The sequence below is a fragment of the Diospyros lotus genome, chromosome 10 (assembly GCF_014633365.1).
Source record: "Diospyros lotus cultivar Yz01 chromosome 10, ASM1463336v1, whole genome shotgun sequence".
Classification (NCBI taxonomy): domain Eukaryota; kingdom Viridiplantae; phylum Streptophyta; class Magnoliopsida; order Ericales; family Ebenaceae; genus Diospyros; species Diospyros lotus.
Window position 1 is genome coordinate 22803532 of NC_068347.1, and position 21560 is coordinate 22825091.

The following is a 21560-nucleotide window of genomic DNA, read 5'->3' on the forward strand; positions in this document are numbered from 1 at the left end:
CGCGGATTTATTATTATTTATGCGTAGAACCGAATCACGGTGAGAGGGGTTTAAAATATGAAAAATAAGGAAGACTCTTGCAGGAAATGAAGAACATGAGGAGAGGGTTAGGCACTTGTCTAAAATCGACTGATTCCTGCCTCTTTTGTGCTCCTGATGTATAGTAAGGCGTTCTATAGGAAATAATAAAATGGCGGCTCAATTTAATTAAATCTAACCATGAAAAATTTATAATTTATACATATAACATTTATACTAATTTTACCTATTTACCAAAATATTTTTAATCACCGAATAGTCGCAAAATCCCTGATTTCCTCCCATTCTTCCTACTTTTTCCCACCATTTTTCTACTGGACGAGCCTCATCTCTTTCTCCCAAAATTCCTCTCTTTCCCTTCGTTTTAGCATGAAAAATGCCCAAATTTAGCCTTTAAAATTGCAGCAAAACTTTGTTGGGAGCGCAAGGCGCAGTGGGCGGCCCAGGGGCCGCCACGTGGCTCGCCCTGCTACTGCCACGTCGTCTCCACTGCCTTATTAAAACGGCGTCGTTTTGACGCCTTAGGCTGATTAAAAATCAGCCAATTCCTCCAGCGCACCCCGGGCCTCCCCCGCGGATCGAACCCAACCCGCCCCGCAACCCCGGGCCCCCCCCCCCCACGCGTGCCACTCGGCCAACCTACCTCTTCCTTGAATGTGCGGCCCCCATTAAATTTAAACCAACTCTCATCTCTCTTTCCAAATTTGCACCATAGCCCCTAATCTTTTAGAAATCTACACTTACACCCATTTTACTAATTACACTGTTACACCTAAAAATTCTGAAAATTCCAATCACACCCCAATTTAGTAATTCCATAATTATTTCAAAGTAAGATAATTAATAATTAATTACCTATTTTCTCATAATAATATAAATAAATATTTTCTCTTAAATCGGTAAATATTTCTTAATGACTTCAAATACCAAAAATAACCATTATTTATCTTCCAATTTCAGGATATTACAATGATTATGGTCATCTATCAAATCTACATTTAATCGTTTGTGTGGTATGATTATAACTCTCGATTGGCTCTATCGTGTGCTTATATAAGGTAACAAATTTTAAGAGTTAGATATCTAATTGATAGCACTATTATTGTCTTAATTTATCTCAAGTCTTATGACTGACTTAATCATTAAATAACTCATCAGGAGATATAACTTTAAGGAGAAATTTACACATTTTTAGTTTAAAATATCATTTTAGACTTCTAGGCTTTTTTGAGGATTATTTACAAAAATTATTTGTGATATATCATTTTTTGTCTTAGCAACTCTTCTAATTTCAATACAAATATTTTTATCTCAACACCTAATATTAATCGACCTAATATTTAATGTTTTATAAATAAAAAAAATAAATTTAATAGTTAAAATTATTTCATATGATTCATTTTAATTAAACTATTATAATTATACGTGTCACCTTATTTTGCAATTGGTATATATTTTTTCTGACCATATCTACACGAGAATAGTGTTTCCATAAACTTTGTCAAATAAAAAATCCTAATTTTAAGAAAAAAAAATACCAAAATGGATCTGGGCCAAGACTAGTGAAAATCATAGATAGATTCGAGGTCAAAAAGCTAATATTTGACCTGAGAGAGTACCAAATCTAAATAAAAGATCTAACCTAAAAAAAGATTGAACTTGGCACATATTTGAATCTAAGCTTACATCACTTCTCGTTAAAGTAATTTTGTGAGTTCAAATCTAACTCTTCCTAAAACATGATTATGGTCATTTATTAAATCTACATTTACTCGTTTGTGTGGTATGATTATGACTCTCGATTGGTTTTATTATATGCTTATATAAAGGAACAAATTTTAAGAATTAGATATCTAGTTGATAGTATTATTATTGTTTTAATTTGTCTCAAGTCTTATGACTGACTTAATCATTAAATAACTCATCAGGAGATAGAATTTCGCCTTCTTTTTTTAGGTCTTTTTTGAGGTCGTGTGAGTCATGAACGGACTTGGGATCAAAAATAACAAAAAGCAACTCGTAATCAAGAAAAATTAACAAAAATTGCTACCCTCATATAGATCTAATGATGAAAGCAAATTGGTTGAATTTATAAGAATATTAGTGAGCAACAAGATTTGTAAATCTCGGAGCATAATTAAAAATAAGGCAAGGCAAGAAATCAATGGTCCATTATCCTTCACGGCCCAATAATTAGAAGAGATATTTCTTCAACTTACTGACTTTTTTCTGGTGGAATCATGGAAGCAACATTAATGTTTCCAATTTCTATAGCATTAATTCAAGATGGATTTGTGTTCCGTTCTTAAATATGCAGTCACACTTGTCAGCCCAACAATTAAAACGAAAAGCAATTATAATATAAAATTGTGATGGATTTTCCTTTTAACACTTTGTTTGGATAGTAGGAAAGTGAGAAGAAAATTTTCAGGAGGAATGTGAAATCTATTGATCCCTTGGGGTATGGCCACTTAAAAGGAGGGGTGAATTGAGCGATGAAAAATTTTAGTAATATTTTAAATAAAATTCTTGTTATTACAATTTTATCCAAATTAGGTTTATGTAAATATATATGAAAGTTTGAAGATATAAATTTCACACCATAAGATATAATAATAAAACGCAATATATGTCACAAGATAATTTTTAAGTAGTTCGATGTATTCTACATATTTAGTCCACTCTCCTAAAGTTTAACTACTTTTGGGGTTCTATTAAAACTAACACCAAAGTTTCTCTTAGATCACCTTGAAAACTAATACAACCCTAGATTACAAATGGTTTTAGATAACCTGAGCAATCCACAACAATGTTTAAATAAGTACAATATTTTGTTCACATTTGGACTCAAATGATTTAAGCAATAAATACACTTATACAAGATAATAAATAAAATGATACAATAACCTCAAGATGGAAAAATTTGGATAAAACTTGAAGTGACTTTCTCATATTTGTCTTGTGGCTCTTAAATGAGTGAGCAATGAAACTTGAGAGCCTTTGGATGCTTGGTTAGCTCGACGAGAGATAGGGAACTTTGAATGCTTCTTTGAACTCAAATAAATGCTAAACTTCTCAAGCAAAACACCCCTTATGCATTTATAGGCGCAATTGGAAAACATGTACAACGTTCAAAAAATTGACTACTAAACCCGAGAAGTCGACTTTCTTGAAACAGGAGTCGACTTCCATTTTAAGTGGGAGTCGACTTCTCCACTGCTAGAGTCGACTCTTCGAAATACACCAATACTGTCATGTTAACTTTGCATAACTTGCTCTCAGGTGGGTTGACTTTAGCTTTGCAAGAGTCGACTTCAGCTTAAGGGGAGTTGACTCCATTGAACCAAGAGTCGATTTCTAATGCCAATTTTACAGAAAATAAATGTTATACATATAATAATTGCTTGAAACATAGTTTTATGGAGAATATGAATTTTAAAAAAAATATAGAATAATTTACTTAAAATAATTAAGGGCTACAAATTATACATCAATTATAAAATATTATTTTTGTTAATTATCAAAACTTAATTAAAAAATTAATTGGGCCAAGTTGGCTTAACAAAGTTAATGTGTATTTTTCTGAGAATGTTTGACATTATTGTGCAAGACGCTTGGTGTTGGCTTGATTTAGACCCCCTCAAGCTCTTCAGTTCATTTTCTATTTGATGTCGAGCCCTCTATGCATCTTTTTCCCTAATCGCCCCTAGTGGCTCCTAGTCTCTGATGGTGCCTTCTTTGTGCGTTTTACCATGAGGGCCTTACAGAATAGGTATGATAAGGTTTATTGGTATCATCTTGTTTGGCATGGGTCAAGAATCCCCTCCTATGCTTTTATCATTTGACTTGCTATTAAAGAGAGTCTGTCCACTCTTGACTGTCTCAATCTATATATGTCTTTTTCCTAACAAATGTTGCCTTTGCACAAGCTTCTGAGAGCCACAACCATCTGTTATTTGCTTGTTCTTTTTCTTGACACGTTATTTCTCTTCTTAGATGTCAGGTGAAGTTTGCCTAGCCTTGGCATAGTTGGTCCCGTGGAATTCTCGTGGTAACTTATAGATGACATGGCAAATCTCTATGGATGGTGGTGGGAAGGCTTACACTTCAAACAATTGTCTATCTCATTTGCCAAGAGTACAATAGCCGTTGCTTTCGCGACAATGAGCGCTTCCTTTTCAATTAGCTTCCCTAATTCAAATCTCAGTTTTGTCCCGATTAACTTCAATGTGTTTTTCTCATACTTTGCAAGGTTTAGCTTTTGTCTATTTTTGGCACTTCCTGCCTTTTTTAGTTTTTTTTTCCTTCCTATGCCATGATGTCTCTTTAGATGCTACTAATCTTATGGTACGAGAGTTTGTTTTCCTATGTTTGTGCGAATACAAGTCTGTTTAGAAATTTGTGATGGATTTCGAGGTCGAGGCTTTTTTTGTTCGTTGGAATCCTTTTCATGTGAAGGGTCCCCATAGAGCTACTATGTTTTCTTTCTATCTGGCCTATTTGAGGCATTTATGTTGTAGCATTATTGCTCTCATTATTTCCTAGTTTACTATCTTTAGGTTTTTATGTTGGTGAGGCATGCCCCTGCTCTTTCTTATAATCGTGCGATTTTTCTTGTTTAATACATTTTTTATTTACAAAAAAAATACTCTTATGTAATGGCTAAATAATTAAATATTGAATATAATATTAACTTCATAACTTAAATTATTGTAAAAATTATTTGATATATTGAAGTTTTTTTTTAATTTTTTATATTTTATAAAAAAAAAAAATCTTTAATAAAGACAAATGAGTTGTATTTAGTCACACCATATGTTGGTTGATTGTGCCAAGTCGATGCGGGCTTGCAAATCACACATTGACTTAGGAGAACTTTATATGATTGGGTTGAGTCAGTACGATTCATTTGCTATAATAACGAGTTATATAAGTTTAAGTTAATTAATGGGTAAATGGCCCAACTCATTCAACACTTCTATCTAAGGACCATCAATAACTTTGACTACATGAGTAAGACGTGGATGTAACTTTGGCTATCTTCATCAAATCATATTTGTGGTTGACGGCCGGAAAAGTATTTCTTGTCTTCACGGCCAGCGAAATGCCACCAAAATATAGGATTTTGATTGAATAGCTTTATTGAAATGGAAAGTGGGCCGGGTCCAGTGTATGGCCCGTTGCAACGAGAAGCCCAATCTCTTTGATAATGACGAAATGGTCCCTGGGGAAAAATGTGTTAAAAATATATTTAATAGAATAGTTAACGTGACTTTAAATTTAAAAATATAATAATTTTAAAAATATTATTTATATATTTAAATTTGACATAGTGATATTTTATATTAATAATAATATTTTATTTTTATATTATATATTATAAAAAAATATTAATATAGAGTGTCAATTAAAGTATTAAATTTGAGCATTTAAATATTATATATGTAATAATTTTATTTAATATTTTTTAAATATAAGTACTAAATTAATTTTAAATCTAAGAATATAAGAGTAGAAGAACACATATATATATATACACAAACACACACATATATATATATATACACATTGAAAGTCATGTATGCACCCAATACACAAACATACACACATGTAGATATACACACATATACACAACAGACACGCACACATACATATATATGCATGTGTGCGTGTCTGTAATGTCTACATGTGTATCTATGTATATATATGTTTTTGATTTTGTAATTTATGAAGAGTCGTGACAGAAGAAGATGAACCATAATTTCTAATAAAGATAAACACGAATTTACTCTTACTAAATTGAAGATGAACATGAATTAAATAACTTATTTATAAATAAATAAATAATATTATTAAATAAATATTAGGCTCTCTATTACTTTTAATCTTAATAATAATAATAAGATTAAAAGAACACTTTAACTGCAGGTAGCAGCAAGTGCAAATTGCAAATTAAAAGTAATAAACAAATTGTAATGAAATGTGTAATATATTATATTATATACATATAAATGGAAATTAAAATGTGCTACTTTCGAACTCTAGAGTTCAGAAGTTCGAAAGTGGTCTGTACTTCCGAACTCCATGTTTTGGAGGCGTTATTGGTGACGGTGGCAGATTCGAACTCTAGTGTTCGGAGGTCGCCATCTCTTCCGAATCTAACGGCCACTGCTATCGAGATAGGATATGCGGGAAAGGATAATTTTGAAATATAAGTGATTGTCCAAAAGTAATAAAAGTGATTCTGAAAAATATTTATTAAATTTATTTTTGATATGAGTGTGAAGACTAAAAATGTGGTTGTGAATAGAATTTTTTAAAATTTTGGCATTTAGCCCTTAAAAATTTAACAAAAAAACAAGGGGTGTTCATCAAAAGACGGAATTACTCCCGTGCTTAAAACTGCTCCTGTACAATGATGAGACTTCGAGCAAGGAGACAACAGGAAAATCACAATAGTCGGTGTTCACGCGCCTCTCACAAGCAAACCGGATGGCAGCGAGCCCTAGGCCTAAAGTCCCCTGTGCTGCATCGTCCTGACGTTCCTTCTCCCTCTTGTCTTTTGTTCGAACGCCAAAAGTCTCTCTCTCTCTCTCTCTCTCTCTCTCTCACTCTCACTCTCACTCATATTGTCACCGCCATTGCAGCGCCTTGTTTTCCTCCACAGGGGACGTTCGACAGAAGCGACGGACACCGAGTTCGCGTGGCTGAGTGGGCGCCACTAGTCGAAATGCCAGTCTCTGATAAGGTTTGCCCAGGTGTTTTATCTGGTGTTATCTTTAACATTTTGATGTGTTTGTTTCTTTGCTTCGGTGGTTTTGGTGATGGATTGATTGATACGACGCGATCAACTCGTTTTGTTCAAAAATCACCATGTTTTGGGGGAAAGGATGTAATTTTTGAACCTTTGTTGTTGCCTGTTAGTGTCTCTAACTTTAGCTGCTGATCTGGAAGGCATGAATTTTCTTGATCGTCTAATTCTTACGTCAATTTGGAAATAGTTCTTTGCCATTGCTGTTGTTCATTGAAAATCGATGATCAAAGTACACGACTATCTGAAGAAAAAGTGGGATTGACTATGATTGATGGGGATGTGCAATTGTCGGTTTGGAATGTGCAGTTCGAACCAAACGACTATTGACAGTTTTCCTATATTTCAAATCATAACCAAACCGCCATATGTTTGAAACCACCCAAACCATAGCTTAGTGGTTTGGGCAGTTTCAATTATAACAATTAGCAGTAACTAACAAAAAAAATAGGAAGCACATATACCAACAATAATGATATTTTTTATCTTGGGTCGAAGTGAGGTAAAAAAGTTGATGGCATTTTGATTATTTCAAAGGCTTTATTCCATAGCATTAAACCAAAAATTGTGAATTTTTTTATTTTACTTCACAATCAACTAAAATTCATAGTTTTGTGCCTCAATAAAAATTAAACTATAGGAAACTTAGTTTTTGCAGTCTGTTGATTTGGCGGTTTATCGATACTCAAAACCCAAGCTAAACCACTTTGGGTGGTCTTTAAAATTGCCAAACTACAACTGACCACTTCTTTTGCAGTTTGATGATTTGGCAGTTTAAGTTGGTTTGGTTTTTTCTGTCCTATCACTAGTGATTGATTGCTACGACAAGGTATGAAGGAAGTCTCAAATGAGTTATTAGTATGATCAAATATAATACAGCTCACAGAGAATGAATACTAGGGCAGAAAATTAATTTGCTAAACATGTTTAGTGGTCAAGTTTTTGATGTTATATGTCAGGACCCTAGCCCTAACTTGATGTTTCTTTTGAAGATAGAATTGGAATTGAAGGAGAAAACTGACAGAAATGTGGGAGAACAGACAAAATAATAGGGAGAGCATATAGAAATGAGGGAGAGATACTGACAGAAAGTAGGGACAAATAGAGAGAACAATAGGGGGGAAATGAGAGATCTTAATAACTTCTTGACAATTCATTCATAACTCGGCACTGTGGGTTATGGCTTTATATATAAAGCTAACCAATAGATTATACCAAGCAGTTACCACTCCACTACCTGCCCATTACTCTATAACTGCCATTACTCCATAACTGTAAATTAACTGTAAATAATACCCACCACTCCTAAAATATAACTATAAATAACAACTAAATAAAGACATAACAACTGAAATAAAAAATAACTTCCTAAGTCATCTAGGTCGTGACATTATATTGAATATATGCAATAGAAGTTTTGATGAACTTGGAACAATGAGTTCATGTTAATATTGTCTTGAATTTTGATTGTTGTCAAGCCTTAGGGCTGAGACTTGGATAGTTTCCAGAATTAAAGAAGAACCAAGAGGAAGAATAGAAATGGAGGGAGGATTTGAAAGTAGGAGGGAGAATTGAGAGAGAAAAATTTAGAGGGAAAAAGAAACTTTGTATTACTTTCCACATGCCCCTCATCCGCTCTGCTTGGCCTCTTTATAGGCTTCTTTTCAATTATAATGTCTAAATAAAATGTACAATCTTTTCCAACACTAACTGAAAGGAACAACACAGCTTAGGAATTACAAGTGTAATAACTAGGTTACCCTTGGGGTCGTGACAATCCCCCCGCCTTAAGAAAGTTCTTGTCCCCAATCCTTGTTTCCACTACTTGTCGTATCCTTCTCTCTTTCTTTATCTCATGCTTTTCCTCATTGAGGAGTTGAAGTGTAGCAATGTTCACAGCCTTTGAATGTTCTTCTTCTGCTTCAGTTCTTTCTTTGAATTCAATAGCCTGTATAGAATGCAATGGTGACTCTTGAGCCCGTTTCTGTAATAATTTTTGCAGCTTCTTTCCGGTGATCACCTTGCACTCACCGGTTTCTTCTTGGAGAACTACCTCTCCGTCTTCTTCTTCTTTTTCATCTAGTCCTTCCATGTTCAATAACAGTCTTCTGCATTGGTGGCCTGGATGGAATTTGTCTCTGCATTTTTAGCACGATCCTAGCTACCTCCTCTGTTTTGGCATAGAATTTTTTACTGCATTAAGGTTAGAGTAAACCTCAAGATTTCCTTCCAACTCTTGACTAGTGGGAGGATTATTACTCTTGTGGGATTCTGTGTTTTTTAAAGATTGCTTCTAAAGCAAGCTCGTGTAACCTTGCCTTCTCTATCGCCTCTCTCATTGTAGCAGGCATCATCATCTTGACCATGGACCTTAGTTCATCCTCGAGACTACTGATAAAGTTTGACACAAAATATTTCTCCGTGAGGGATGGTTGGGAGATCCACATTAGAGTCCCTAGCTCCTCAAACTTCTCCTGATAGTCAGCTACCAATCCCTCCTGCTTCAGCTTCTTAAATTCCTCAATTACATCCACCATGTTTCTCTCTCCAAAACGTTTGCATAGTTCCTCAGCAAAATCAATCCACCTGGTTTCAATGCCTCTAGACTTGGTCCACCCTTGGTACCAGGAATCAATCGTATCATTCAAATATATTGTTGCCAAGTTAATCCTTTGGTTTTTAGCTACATTGTAAAATTGGAAATAACTCTCACACCGGCAGATCCACCACCTTGGCTTTGATCTGTCAAACAATGGTATCTCCAACCTTAGCATAAGAGTGTAATTGGAAGTATGAGGGGTTAATTCCCTTACTTGAACTCCTTGCTCCATGTCTGGCATCTCCTCCATCCCTATCACTCTTTGCTGCCTAGGGAGGAGGATGCCCTGACTAGACAAGCCCGAATCGAAGACTGCCTGGGCAGGAAATTCCGGCGATAATCAGAATTGAGGGAGGGATGATGGCATATTGAACATGTTGTTAATCCTCTAGCCATACTGCTCCATCGTCTCCTAATACTACAGGTGTTCAAAAAAACCAACAAACCGCGGAAACCGACCGAACCGAACCGCACTTCGCGGTTTTTTGAGGAGGGCGGTCCGGTACGGTTTGAGAAATCCTCAAACTGCAAACTGCACAGTTTGAGGATTTCTCGGTTCAGTTTAAAACCGAACCGTTCAAGTATAATATAATAATAAACAAATTATAAAATAATTTATTTAAAACAGATCTCAAACCAAAAAAAACAAATCTCAAAACAAATTGTATAAACAAAACAGATTGTATAAACAATCATACAATCTGTTTTGTTTTGTTTTGTTTATATAATCTGTTTGTAAACAATCTGTTTACAAAACAGATTGTTTTATAACCACAACAGATTGTTTACAATCTGTTTATATAAATAGATTATTGTATAAATAAAAGATTATTTATATATAATTTTTTATTTGTTTTGGTTCATGGGCTAAATGGTTGATAAAACAATTTATGAAACCATAGAAACCGCACCATGAAAATGGGTGGATTAATATTTTGGATGTTTTGGGCAAACCACAGAAACCACACCGATGCGGTTCAGTGCGGTTTCTGTGTACCAAACTAGACCAGTTTGACAGAAAAACCGCACAAGCGATTTGACGTACTAAAAATGTTAAAAACCGACCAAACCGAACCATGCACACCCCTACCCGATACCTTTCCAATTCTTGTTGCATACTTTCCCGTGTGGCCGTCAAATCCTCATGCATACTCTCTTTGATCGTAGACACATCCTCCCTACTTTGGGTGACCGCCTCATGTGTCTGAGTCATTCCGAACTCCAACAGCTCCATCCTCGATTCCAATTGCCTCAACCTCGTTCCTTCTACCATAGTTTCGATTCTAGTATGCCTACAGGTATCGCCTCCAATCACAGTTAAAGTCACTTAGCTTCGCTTTGCCTTCACACTTCGAACATGAATTGCTAAAATTCTCATCCTAGAATCGTTGGCCTATTCCACCTTTCAAAATCATGACAGCCGAGGATTGGTCGGCTTTGCTTCAATTCTCTTGAATTTAGTACCCTTGATCTACAATTGAATTGCTGATCAGAGCTTACAATCGCGATGGACCATTAACCTTTGGATCTGCTCGCGATCGCTCCTTGACTTGCTTCTCCTTTGCACCTTCCTTACTTCGTCGGAATCAAGTTGCAATTGCCTGACCTCTGCAACAACTTCCATGGACCACAAATTGCTTTATGGGAATTGACTCTCTTGTCACCACTAAGTTGAGAATCACAATCAGAATTCAAACAATTGAGAATCGTTGATTGTTTGAATCGCCACCAAAAGTCATCGATTCTGTTGCAATTTGAGACTTTGCTAAGAACTGACAGAAGTTAATAGCGAATAGGGGAAGTCGAAGGCCAAGGAATGCTTGACTGCTTACTATGACTCAATTGATCTTGGATCGATACTCGATCACTTCTGTTGTGGCTTCCTGAGCATCGCTTACTCTCACTTTCCAAAGTCACTGCAATTTTGTCCAAAATCGCCTCCCAGCAGTCACCTAGGAGAATTGCTCGCCTCACAACAATCACCTAGGTCAAATAGCTAAGAATTCCTCCTAAATTTGATTGACTATATGCTGCCTTCAACAGTCGCCTGAATTCCGCTTCAATAACCACCTTCCTGAATTGTCCAGATCCAAGTCAGTAGCAGAGGACAACTTGGCTCTGAGTTCGCCTCTGCTCGCCTGGATCTGCTTCAATTATCAGCCAAAATATACTTGCCTGGAGTACTAGAAATCACTTGGTTTGTCGGGGATTAGTTGCACTGAATCGCCTTGGTCAACTGCTAATACTTCCAGATCACAATTGAGAATCGTCGGCTTTGATACCAAAAAATTTGGATAGTTTTCGGAATTAAAGAAGAATTGAGAGGAAGAATAGAAATGGAGGGAGGATTTGAAAGGAGGAGGGAGAATTGAGAGAGAGAAAAGAGAGGGAAAGAGAAATTTAGAGGGAAAAAGAAACTTTGTATTACTTTCCACATGCCCCTCATCCTCTCCGCTGAGCCTCTTTATAGGCTTCTTTTCAGTTATAATGTCTAACTAAAATGTAAAATCGTTTCCAGCACTAACTGAAAGGAACAACACAACTTAGGTATTACAAGCGTAATGACGAGGTTACCCCTGGGGTCGTGACAATTGTGGCAACCCAACCCAAAATATGATAGACTGATAGAGATAGGATTTGTATGTCAAATCCAAAACTCAATGAGTTTTAGATTTAGAACCTATCTTGTTCTCTCTATATATAGAGCTACATATCTGCTTATTAGATTGCAGCGAGTTACGCTAATTAGGTATAGCTTAGAGAGTGGTTTCTGTGGGTTTAATGGCATTATGGGGTTCAGTTTAAGTGTTTATCCGTTTTGTAAACCCAATATTCACGTAGTCAATTTGTTTATCTGTCACCTGTGGATGTAGGCAATTTGTTTATCTGTCACCTGTTTGTATTTGATTTTTATCTGTTACTGTGGGTTTAGTGTGTGTGCTTCATCAAGTGGTTAGAGAGAGAAACTCTCTCAGCCTCTCTTATCTCGTACCCATTTTCAAATTTGTAACTCCCCACATCCATACCCTTTTGGGGAATGGGTAACTGAAATGGGTTATGGGTCTTTTTGCCCATGTGGGTGTTATCCAAGTACATTAACTATATGTTTAGAAAATAGAAGTTCAGTGATGCTATAGTGAGACTTGAAGATTTTTGTCATTCTTAAAAAAAAAAATAATAATCATTTTAAATATCATTGGATAAATGATTTAAAAAACTAGAAGATTATTGAGATGTTACACAGAATGAATGTAGCATGGTTAAAATGAAGAACTGTTTATTTGCATTTTATGCAACTTTAAATTTGCCATAAAGCTACAAAAGAAGTTTTTTTGGACAATCATAAGATTGTGTCTGTTGTATAGCATGGAATGTTGGGTAGTAAAGCATGACAGGGATAAGGATAGGGATTTTTTGAGATTGTTTTCTATTTTGATTTTTTGGGATCATATAATAATAAATAATTCTATGCACAGGACAAAGTTTTTTGTTAATGTTTACTGTTTGTTACCATGGCTTTATGTGAATGTTCCTTTGTGAATGTTCCTTTTTCATGTTTCTATACAGTAATTTGTCGTGGCTTAGTTATCTGCAAGATTACTTTGTAAACCTTTTAACATGATTTTAGTTTCCTTTGACAGCCAACAATTTTTCCTTTAGGCATGCCTGTCAGAGTGGATAGCTTTAAACACCAGAAGCTGTGTGAGGTGCAGGAAGCCAGTCATGTAAGTGAAGATAAGATCAGCAATTTGCCTGACTGTGTTCTTCATCATATCCTCTCATTTCTTCCCACGAAAGATACTGTTGCTACCTCAATATTGTCAACAAGATGGAAGGATCTGTGGACCTCAGTTCCTAACATTGACTTTGATGACTCATTGTTGTACTCAAGCGAGGTGAATGGGGGGTATCCGCTGGAGGTGAATTGTTTCATGAATTTTGTCGAAAGAGTGCTTCTTCTTCGTAATTGCTCAGCAGATGTAAAAAAGTTTCGCCTCTCATGTCGAGTTTGCTTTGATGCATCTCGTATTCATGCATGGATTTCTGCAGCAATCAAGCATAAGGTTCAAGAGCTTGACCTTTGCCTCTTTGTGGAAAAGCCTTTTACACTGCCCCATTGTGTTTTTTATGGTGAATCACTTACATCACTGAAAATAGAAATGAATTGTGTCCTTGAACTTTCAACTTGCATTTCATTCCCGAAGCTTAAAACCTTGTATCTTGCTCTTGTTACTTTCCCTGATGATGACTCAATCCAAAAACTATTGTCTAGCTGCCAAGTCCTTCAGGAGTTGTCAATATTAGACTGTGAATGGATGAATCTGAAGAGCATTATGGTTTCTATTCCCACTCTGAAAAGCTTGACAATTGATGACCTACCATTCTTCGGATCAGAAGATGAACTAAATGGCTGTGAGATCAAGATTGATGCAGCAAGTATGTTGTTCTTTACATACAGTGGTTATCTCTTAAATGAGATTTGTCTCTTGAATCTATCATCATTGATTAATGCATCTATTCACGTTCCAAGTCTGTACAAGGGGGGAAAAGACATTGCTTCTCGTGCAGTTAAGCTGCTTAGAGGCTTGAACCATGTTAAATCAATGAGAATATCTAATGGTGTCATTGAGGTATGTCTGCTGCTGAATTTTTTTCTGCACTGTCCTTTTCTGGATTTTTTCAAGGGCAAGCTGAGTTCTGATTTTTTTTGTTTTCCTATGCATAGTCTCTCTTTCTTGCAGATAATGTGCTGGACCATCTTCCCATATTTCAGAAGTTGACATATTTAGAATTGAGCATGGAAATTGAAAGGCATATTATCCAAAAATTGCGGGACTTGCTTCACTTCTTTCCAAATCTGGAGTCTTTTGTTTTTGCTGAGGTAGATCCATTAGCATTAGGATTCAAATATAATCTTGGGGATTATAAATTTATTGGGTGATGTTTTATGACATTTAGGGATTTAACCCTTCTGTGTGCTTTGGCGAGGAGTTGATTTTGAAGCGGGTACCCAAATGTGTATTGGCCTCCCTCAAGTCAGTGAGCATCCACAATTTTAATGGGAATTATACTGAACTATGTTCACTAAAATCTTTGCTGAAGAACGCTCTTGTTTTGGAGAGGCTGAATATTTTTTGTTCTAAGAAACCATCAAGAGATGTGGAAAAGCAAAAAGTGGTCATCAATCAGCTCCAGATGTCTCCTAGAGTATCCACCAGTTGTGTAATCATGTCCTTCTGAGATTTGTTGGATCCAGTAAGTATTTTTTTTTTCCATATGACCAACCTTTCTTTTGTTTGATTTTGTATTATGTTCTTGTACTTACATGGGATAAGTTGCGTGGTATTATCTTTGTCTTTTTCATGCTTTTTAGTAGTTTCTCTTAGTTGGTTTTCCTACAGTTGATTGTTGAGTCCATGTCAAAAACTGGCCAAATTCATCTTTTGTGAGTAGTTTGTTTGCATTGAACCAATCATTTTATCTTTCATAAACTTTTTTTTCCAATTTATTGACTTTCCATCTAAAAAGCTGCACAATACATCTTCAACTAAATTTTCATTGTGAAAGATAATTTTGCCCTTCGTAACTTTTCAACTAGTTCCTTTATACTAGAGAGATAATTTTGAGTTTTTTTATTGAATAAACATTATTATATATATCAAAATAGCATCAGGTGTTGTCTAAGCTTGGGCCGAGAGAAACCCGCCATCTAACTGGAGGGTCTCTCTAGCTTGTCTTTGCCAACTTAGCAAAAGAGTGCTCAAGTGTTTGGCAGCCAAGACCCACCAATGTCACTGGCGGGTTTTTCTTTTGCTCAACAAATTGATGCTACTTAGACCTGCCAGTTAGACTGGTGGGCCTCTCAGCTGAGGTTGGATACAGATGCTATTTTAGTAGAAATTACAAAACTGATGCTAGTTGCATAAAAAACCACAAAAAAAATTATGTTAATTTAATAAACCTACTTGATAATTTTTCCCTTAACAACAGCTCTTCGACTAAAATTTTGAGCAGAAAGGACACTTTTTTCCTTAGCATATTTTCAATAAGTTCTCATTATCCTTTTAGTTTTGCTTTTAGCAGATTTTCAAGTAGATTTTCTCCCAAAAAGACAATTTCAACTTAAGCAAATTTTTCCACCAAAAAACCATTTTATTTTTAGCAGTTTTTCAACTAAAATTTCCACCAAAGGTCAGTTTTCATTCCTGTCTGAAATGATATTATTGTTCTAAGAACTGTGGGAAGCTCGTTTGGTATTGTTGTCCTGTGGTTGTTTGTGCTTTATTCTGTGTGAAAGAACAAGAATTAATCTTTCATATATCAAAACTAATGAATACAATCTTACTTATAACATACACTCCTAATCCTTGAAGAATTCTAAAACTATTCAACCTCCTAACAATTCTCCTAATGTATAGGAGTTGATTACTCTCCTATAAATTAGAATCCCTACTAGATTATAACAACTCAAAACATTAATGAAATAAATTGACTGATAAATTAAATCAACTGATGAATCCAAACATTCCCCCTCAAGCTGGAGAATGGATGTCCCACATTTCTAGCTTGCTTACTAGATTTTCAAATCTTTTTACTAGCAACCCTTTTGTCAATATATCAGCAACTTGTTCCTTTGATGAAACATATGGCAGGTGAATGAGTCCAGCTTCCAACTTCTCTTTTATGAAGTGGCTGTCTATCTCAACATGCTTAGTCTGGTCATGTTGGACCGGATTATGTGCTATACCGATTGCTTATTGGTCATCACACCACAACTTAACTGTGTCTTGGACTGAAAATCTTAGATCATCAAGAACAATTCGTAGCCATAGAATTTCACATAGAGCAAGGGCCATAGCCCTAAATTCTGTCTCTGCACTTGATCTTGCCACAACACTTTGCTTCTTGCTTCTTCAGGACACCAGATTCCCTCCTAGGAATACGTAGTAGCTACTTGTAGATCTTCTATCAGTCATGGACCCTGCATAATCTGCACCTGAAAAATCTTGAATGTTCAATTTATTTCCTGCTTTAAATAGGATCCCTTTACCTGGAATAGCCTTGAGATAACTCAAGATTTTTCTAACTGCTAGCATATTCTCCTCAGTTGGGCTATGCATGAATTGACTTACCAAGCTAACAAGAAAGGCAATACTTGGTCTTGTGTAAGAGAGATATATCAATCTTCCAACTAGTCGCTGATACCTTCCTTTGTCTATAGACTTGCTAGTAGGGTTGTTCCATAGCTTGCAGTTAGGTTCAATAGGAATTTTTTCCCCTTTTCCTCCAATCAATCCTGTTTCAGCCAATAAATCAAGCACATATTTCCTTTAAGAGAGAAAAATACTTGCCTTAGAATAAGCTACTTCAATTCCCAAAAAATACTTGAGCACGCCCAGGTCTTTGATTTCAAATTCCTTAGCTAGCCTTTCTTTAAGCTTTGTATGTTCTCCTTCATCATTGCCAGTTACTATCATGTCATCCACATATACCAATAGTACAGTAACCTTTCCTCCTGTCGAGTGTTTGATGAATAAGGTATGGTCCCCCCCTGCTTTGACTGTAACCAATAGTGTGCATTGCTTTAGATAACCACCCAAACCAAGCCCTAGGGGATTGTTTGAGCCCATATAAGGCCTTATTTAGCTGACATACCTTCCCACTAAGTCCCTCATGAAATCTTGGTGGTAAATCCATAAACACTTCATCTTCTAAATCTCCATGAAGAAACACATTTTTAACATCTAGTTGTTGTAGATTCCACCCAAGTGAGGCTACCAATGACAGGAGAATACGAACTGTGGTCATCTTTGCCACTGGTGCAAACGTCTCTAGGTTGTCAATCCCATATGATTGAGTGTAGCCTTTAACTACCAGCCTTGCCTTATACCTCTCAAGTGTCCCATCGACCTTATACTTGACATTAAAAACCCATCTACACCCCATTGGATTAACTCCCTTAGGTCTGTCCATAATATCCCATGTATGGTTCCTTTTTAAAAGCCCTCATTTCCTCAAGCATAGCAAGCTTCCAATTCTAATTTTTCAGAGCCTCAATTATTGATTTTGGAATGATAATTGAATCTAGAGATGTTAGGAAGCTTTTATGGTTTTAGGAGAGGCGATGATAGGATAGGTAATTGGCCATTGGGTGTTGGGTGGTGCAGCTTCTAACTCCCTTCCTAAGAGCTATGGGAAGGTCGATATCATCAAGGATTTGGCCGATAGAGGCTGGAGGTATTGTCTACATGTGATCCCGGCTTTGAATGGGAGAGGAGGTTGGAGCTTGCTGGTCTTCTAGGCTTGGTTGTTTTCGTTTATATACATAGGGAGACCCTTTGTAACTTCCTTGCAGCTGCTAGCAGGCTTCTTGCTCATCAAATTTGGCTTGATCATCACCATGGTTAAGGCTGTTTGAGTGCTGGGGAGATGGATTGACTGTAGGGTTAGGATTAGAGGCATGACTAGGCTGACTGGAGACCGAATGAAGATCAGCATTAAGCTGAAGAGTGGATTGGGAAGATGGTAGAGGAAAGAAGATGTCACTCGGGTCACCATAGGAAGTCTCCCCCTGGTGACTAGCTTGGGTAGAGCCAAAGAATGGAGTAGTCTCAACAAATGTGACATCCTTAGAGACAGAGAGCTTGCGAGTAGGAGGATGATAGCATTTATATTCTTTTTGTGTGGGGGAATACCCAAGAAAGACACACTTCACAGTTCTTGGATCAAGCATATCCTGAGAGGATTTGGAAATATGAACGAAGGAAACACACCCAAATACTCTAAGAGGAAGAGTGGTGTGGAAATTAGAGTCAGGAAAGTGAGTAGTGAGGCAAGAAAGTGGACTTTGTTAGTTTAGAACTTTGGTAGGCATGTGATTAATAAGAAATGTGGTCGTAAGGACAACCTCCCCCCCAAAGATTTTAGGAATGATATGATGGTGAAGCAATGCTCGAGCTACATTAAGGAGATATCTCATCTTTCTTTCAGCTATTCTATTTTGTTGTGGAGTATCCACACAGGAAGATTCATGGACAATCCCTTCTTGTAGGAAAAAGTGGTTCATATAAGAGTTAAAATAATCTCGAGCATTGTTGGTTCGAAATTTCTTTATTCCCATTCCAAATTGAGTCGTTATCATTTTACAGAAACTTGGTAAGACTGTTTGGATGGTTGTTTTGTCTTTTAGCAAAAAAATCCACATCATCCGAGTACAATCATCAATAAATGGGATAAACCAACGTGCCCCAAAATAGGTAGGAATTTTGCAAGGACCCCATACATCAGAATGAATTAATGCAAATGAAATAAAATAGAGTTTATTGCTAATTGGGTAAGACACACAATGTTGTTTGGATATAACACATACATCACAATGAAGAGTACTAGGATCTAAAGAAAGAAATAAAGTAGAAAACATAGATTTCAATAAAGAAAATGGTGGGTGACCCAACCAGTAGTGATGCAGCTAGATTTGGTGATAGTTGGCTGTAATTTGAGAGGAGCAAGCCACTGGTTGCTGGTTCTTTGCTGCTTTCCTTGTCAAGCAATACAGCCCATTTGTTTCCCTAGCAGCCCCAATCCTCCTCTTGGTTTTCATTGCCTGAAACTCACACACATTAGTAGAAAAAACAGCATGGCAGTGTAGGTTTCTTGTGAGTTGAGAGATAGAGAGGAGGTTGGCTGATAATTGGGGCACATGAAGAACATGGTTAAGGGTTATGTTTGGGCTTAGATAAACATTGCCATGTCCGATTATAGGGACTGTTTTTCCATTAGCAATCCAGATTTGTTTTGTGGTCTTAAGGGGTTGATAGGTAGTAAACACATGGGTGTTAGGTGTTATATGGTCTATAGCTCCGAAATCCAAGATTCAAGTATCATTCCTATCAGTGTTTGATGCTGAAAAAATTACAGAATAAGCAAACTTACCCTGAGGATATGATTGTAATTGGAGGGGAAATCCATGGTGTATGAGTTGTAGAACTAATTGTAGAAATTTAGAGGTTAGGCGGGAATAACTAACTCTTGTATAAACAGTTAGCAAAGAGTAGGTAGTTAGTTGTATTTTCGGTTATTTCCTTCAATTGTAAGCCTATAAAGAGGCTGGCATAGTTAGAGAAAGGCATGATTTGAATAACAATTGAATTCCATTTCCCTCTCTCAATTCTCCTAACTTTCCCTCGGTTATCTCTCTTCTCCCACAATTCTTTCTGTTCTGTTCTCTCTTTCCCTCCCTTTCTACTCTTCCTTCCTCTAATTCTTACCAATTTACTTCCTAAACCCTAACCCTAGCCAAACCCTAGGGTCATAACAGACATGAAAAGGAATTGTCCAGATTCACAACTGTATTGCTAGGCTTAGTAGCTTCTTTCGACTGAAACAGAGTAGTTATTGTTGATGAACAAAATAATTTAAATTGAATTTACCAAGAAACATGTGTTCAAGTATGCAGTTTCCTGCATAGAGATGGCTTATCAACTTGGACATTGAACCTCCTTCACTATCACACCCAGCATCTATAAAACACTTCCCAACCTCCTCTGCCTCTCCTTAGGTAACTCTATATTGGTCCATTGTGATAAGATAAACCAATATCCAGTGTATATATATTGTTGAGAGAGAGAGAGAGTCTATAATGTCTATTCCACCTGAACTGTTCATTGCAAGTGTTTATGCTCTTTTCTTTGAAGTGTTGAAGAGATGGATATGATGTAACCTGCCAAATCTGAGAACTATTCTATTGTTTTAGATGTATGACTTAATGCACAGCTGCTAATAAAAATGCAATAGTTCCCTACAGGAATGTAATTAACTGAATACAGTTGGTAGTATTTAGGTTATTAGTATTAACAATCTGTTGTTGCCATGTGCAATAGTGTAATTAACTGAGTATAGTTGGTAGGATGTAGGTTATTAGTATTAACAATCTGTGGTTGCCATTTATAAAGCATCTAGCCGAGTAAAAAATTCAGCTTTGATTGGGGCTTGGAAAATACAATCAAATACTGATGTATTGTTCCCCGTAATTGCAAAGTAGTTTAGAAACCCTGCTCACTATCCTCACAAAGTAGTTTAGGGGAATGTTTCGTACAAACCCGATCCTCACAAAGTGGGGAGTCTCATGCCCTATGGATACCCTTTTTAGATAGTTAAATGTAATAGAAAAAAAAAGGAAAGAGAGAAAAGCTTGTTCCATGTTGCCTTTGTAACAAATGTATTGGCTTGAGGTGATATCAGTCTTGAGCTCCCTATGAATATTATAATTTTTTGTTTAATGAATTAACAGGGATATCCTCTGCCTCTTGAATGCTTGAGCACCAGAAGTTTGAACCAAACTATTCAAAATGCTCCTTTTGTCTGCATTCTTGAAATTTTGGTTAGGTGTCAAAATGGGTGGTTGTACCATTTAGCTAGCAAGGAATTTGGTGATTTTCAGTTAGAAATTGCTAATTTCATTTGCGTTTGCGTTATCTGGCTTGGTTCCTTCTTCTCCTTCCTTGTACTTCCCCTTTTATGATGGCATGTTTTTCCCTAAGTTGTCTTCTCTGCCATAGTGCCCAACAACACAATCCGAGGCCCCTGCCTACCTGTTCTACCTCCCATTTTTATGTGTTTTTTTTTTTTTTTTTTTTGAGCTCTACATTTGGGTAGACAGCGCAGTTGATTTATACATAATAGAAGAAATTTTTGGTAGCACAATGTTTTGTTACATTATTGAGAAGCTTGGTTTTTCCTTGCAGTGGTGAATGATGATGATACACTAGGAGCTGGAGCTATTTCGGCCAAGGTTTCTATGGTTGCTGGGTTGGGAGTGTGATTATCTAGGTAACTTTGTCAGTATTAAACAGGCGATAGTAGGGTTGACATATTAGCTTGCACACGTAGCGTACACACAGATAGTAGGATGAGTGCTCCTTTTTGTTCTGGGTGCCGAAACTCACAATGTTCTTCTTATATGAGAACATTGTTGGATTCAAGCACCTGATTTGTTACTATTTTGGTTTTGTTTATGACAGACTGGTCATGTTTCTGAATCGTGTCTCTGCTTTACATGATTACAAACCACAAAAAGGAAATGACAAACGCAGAAGGCTATGACTACATTAA

The 21560-nt window shown here is 36.4% G+C and overlaps 1 protein-coding gene across 4 annotated transcripts; it reads left to right on the forward strand.

The window, feature by feature from the left end:
* The first annotated feature begins 6569 nt into the window (after positions 1-6569).
* LOC127812276 (F-box/LRR-repeat protein At3g59190-like) lies at positions 6570-21560 on the forward strand. 4 transcript variants are annotated; one of them, XM_052352672.1, is made up of 5 exons: positions 6570-6797; positions 13091-14080; positions 14176-14331; positions 14409-14705; positions 21194-21560. In XM_052352672.1, the coding sequence occupies exons 2-4, from the start codon at positions 13112-13114 to the stop codon at positions 14688-14690; spliced, it is 1407 nt and encodes a 468-aa protein (XP_052208632.1). In that variant the 5' UTR covers positions 6570-6797; positions 13091-13111; the 3' UTR covers positions 14691-14705; positions 21194-21560. The 4 variants fall into 4 exon arrangements, with proteins under 4 accessions (XP_052208632.1, XP_052208633.1, XP_052208634.1 ...); XM_052352673.1 differs by having other exon boundaries at positions 6570-6787; positions 13078-14080; XM_052352674.1 differs by having other exon boundaries at positions 6570-6787; positions 13110-14080.

What these genes read in the sequence shown, in the direction of transcription:
- LOC127812276 (XM_052352671.1), top strand. An exon ending in TATCTAATGGTGTCATTGAG is followed by an intron (nt 14,081 to 14,175) that starts GTATGTCTGCTG and finishes TCCTATGCATAG; the next exon opens with TCTCTCTTTCTTGCAGATAA. An exon ending in AGTCTTTTGTTTTTGCTGAG is followed by an intron (nt 14,332 to 14,408) that starts GTAGATCCATTA and finishes TATGACATTTAG; the next exon opens with GGATTTAACCCTTCTGTGTG.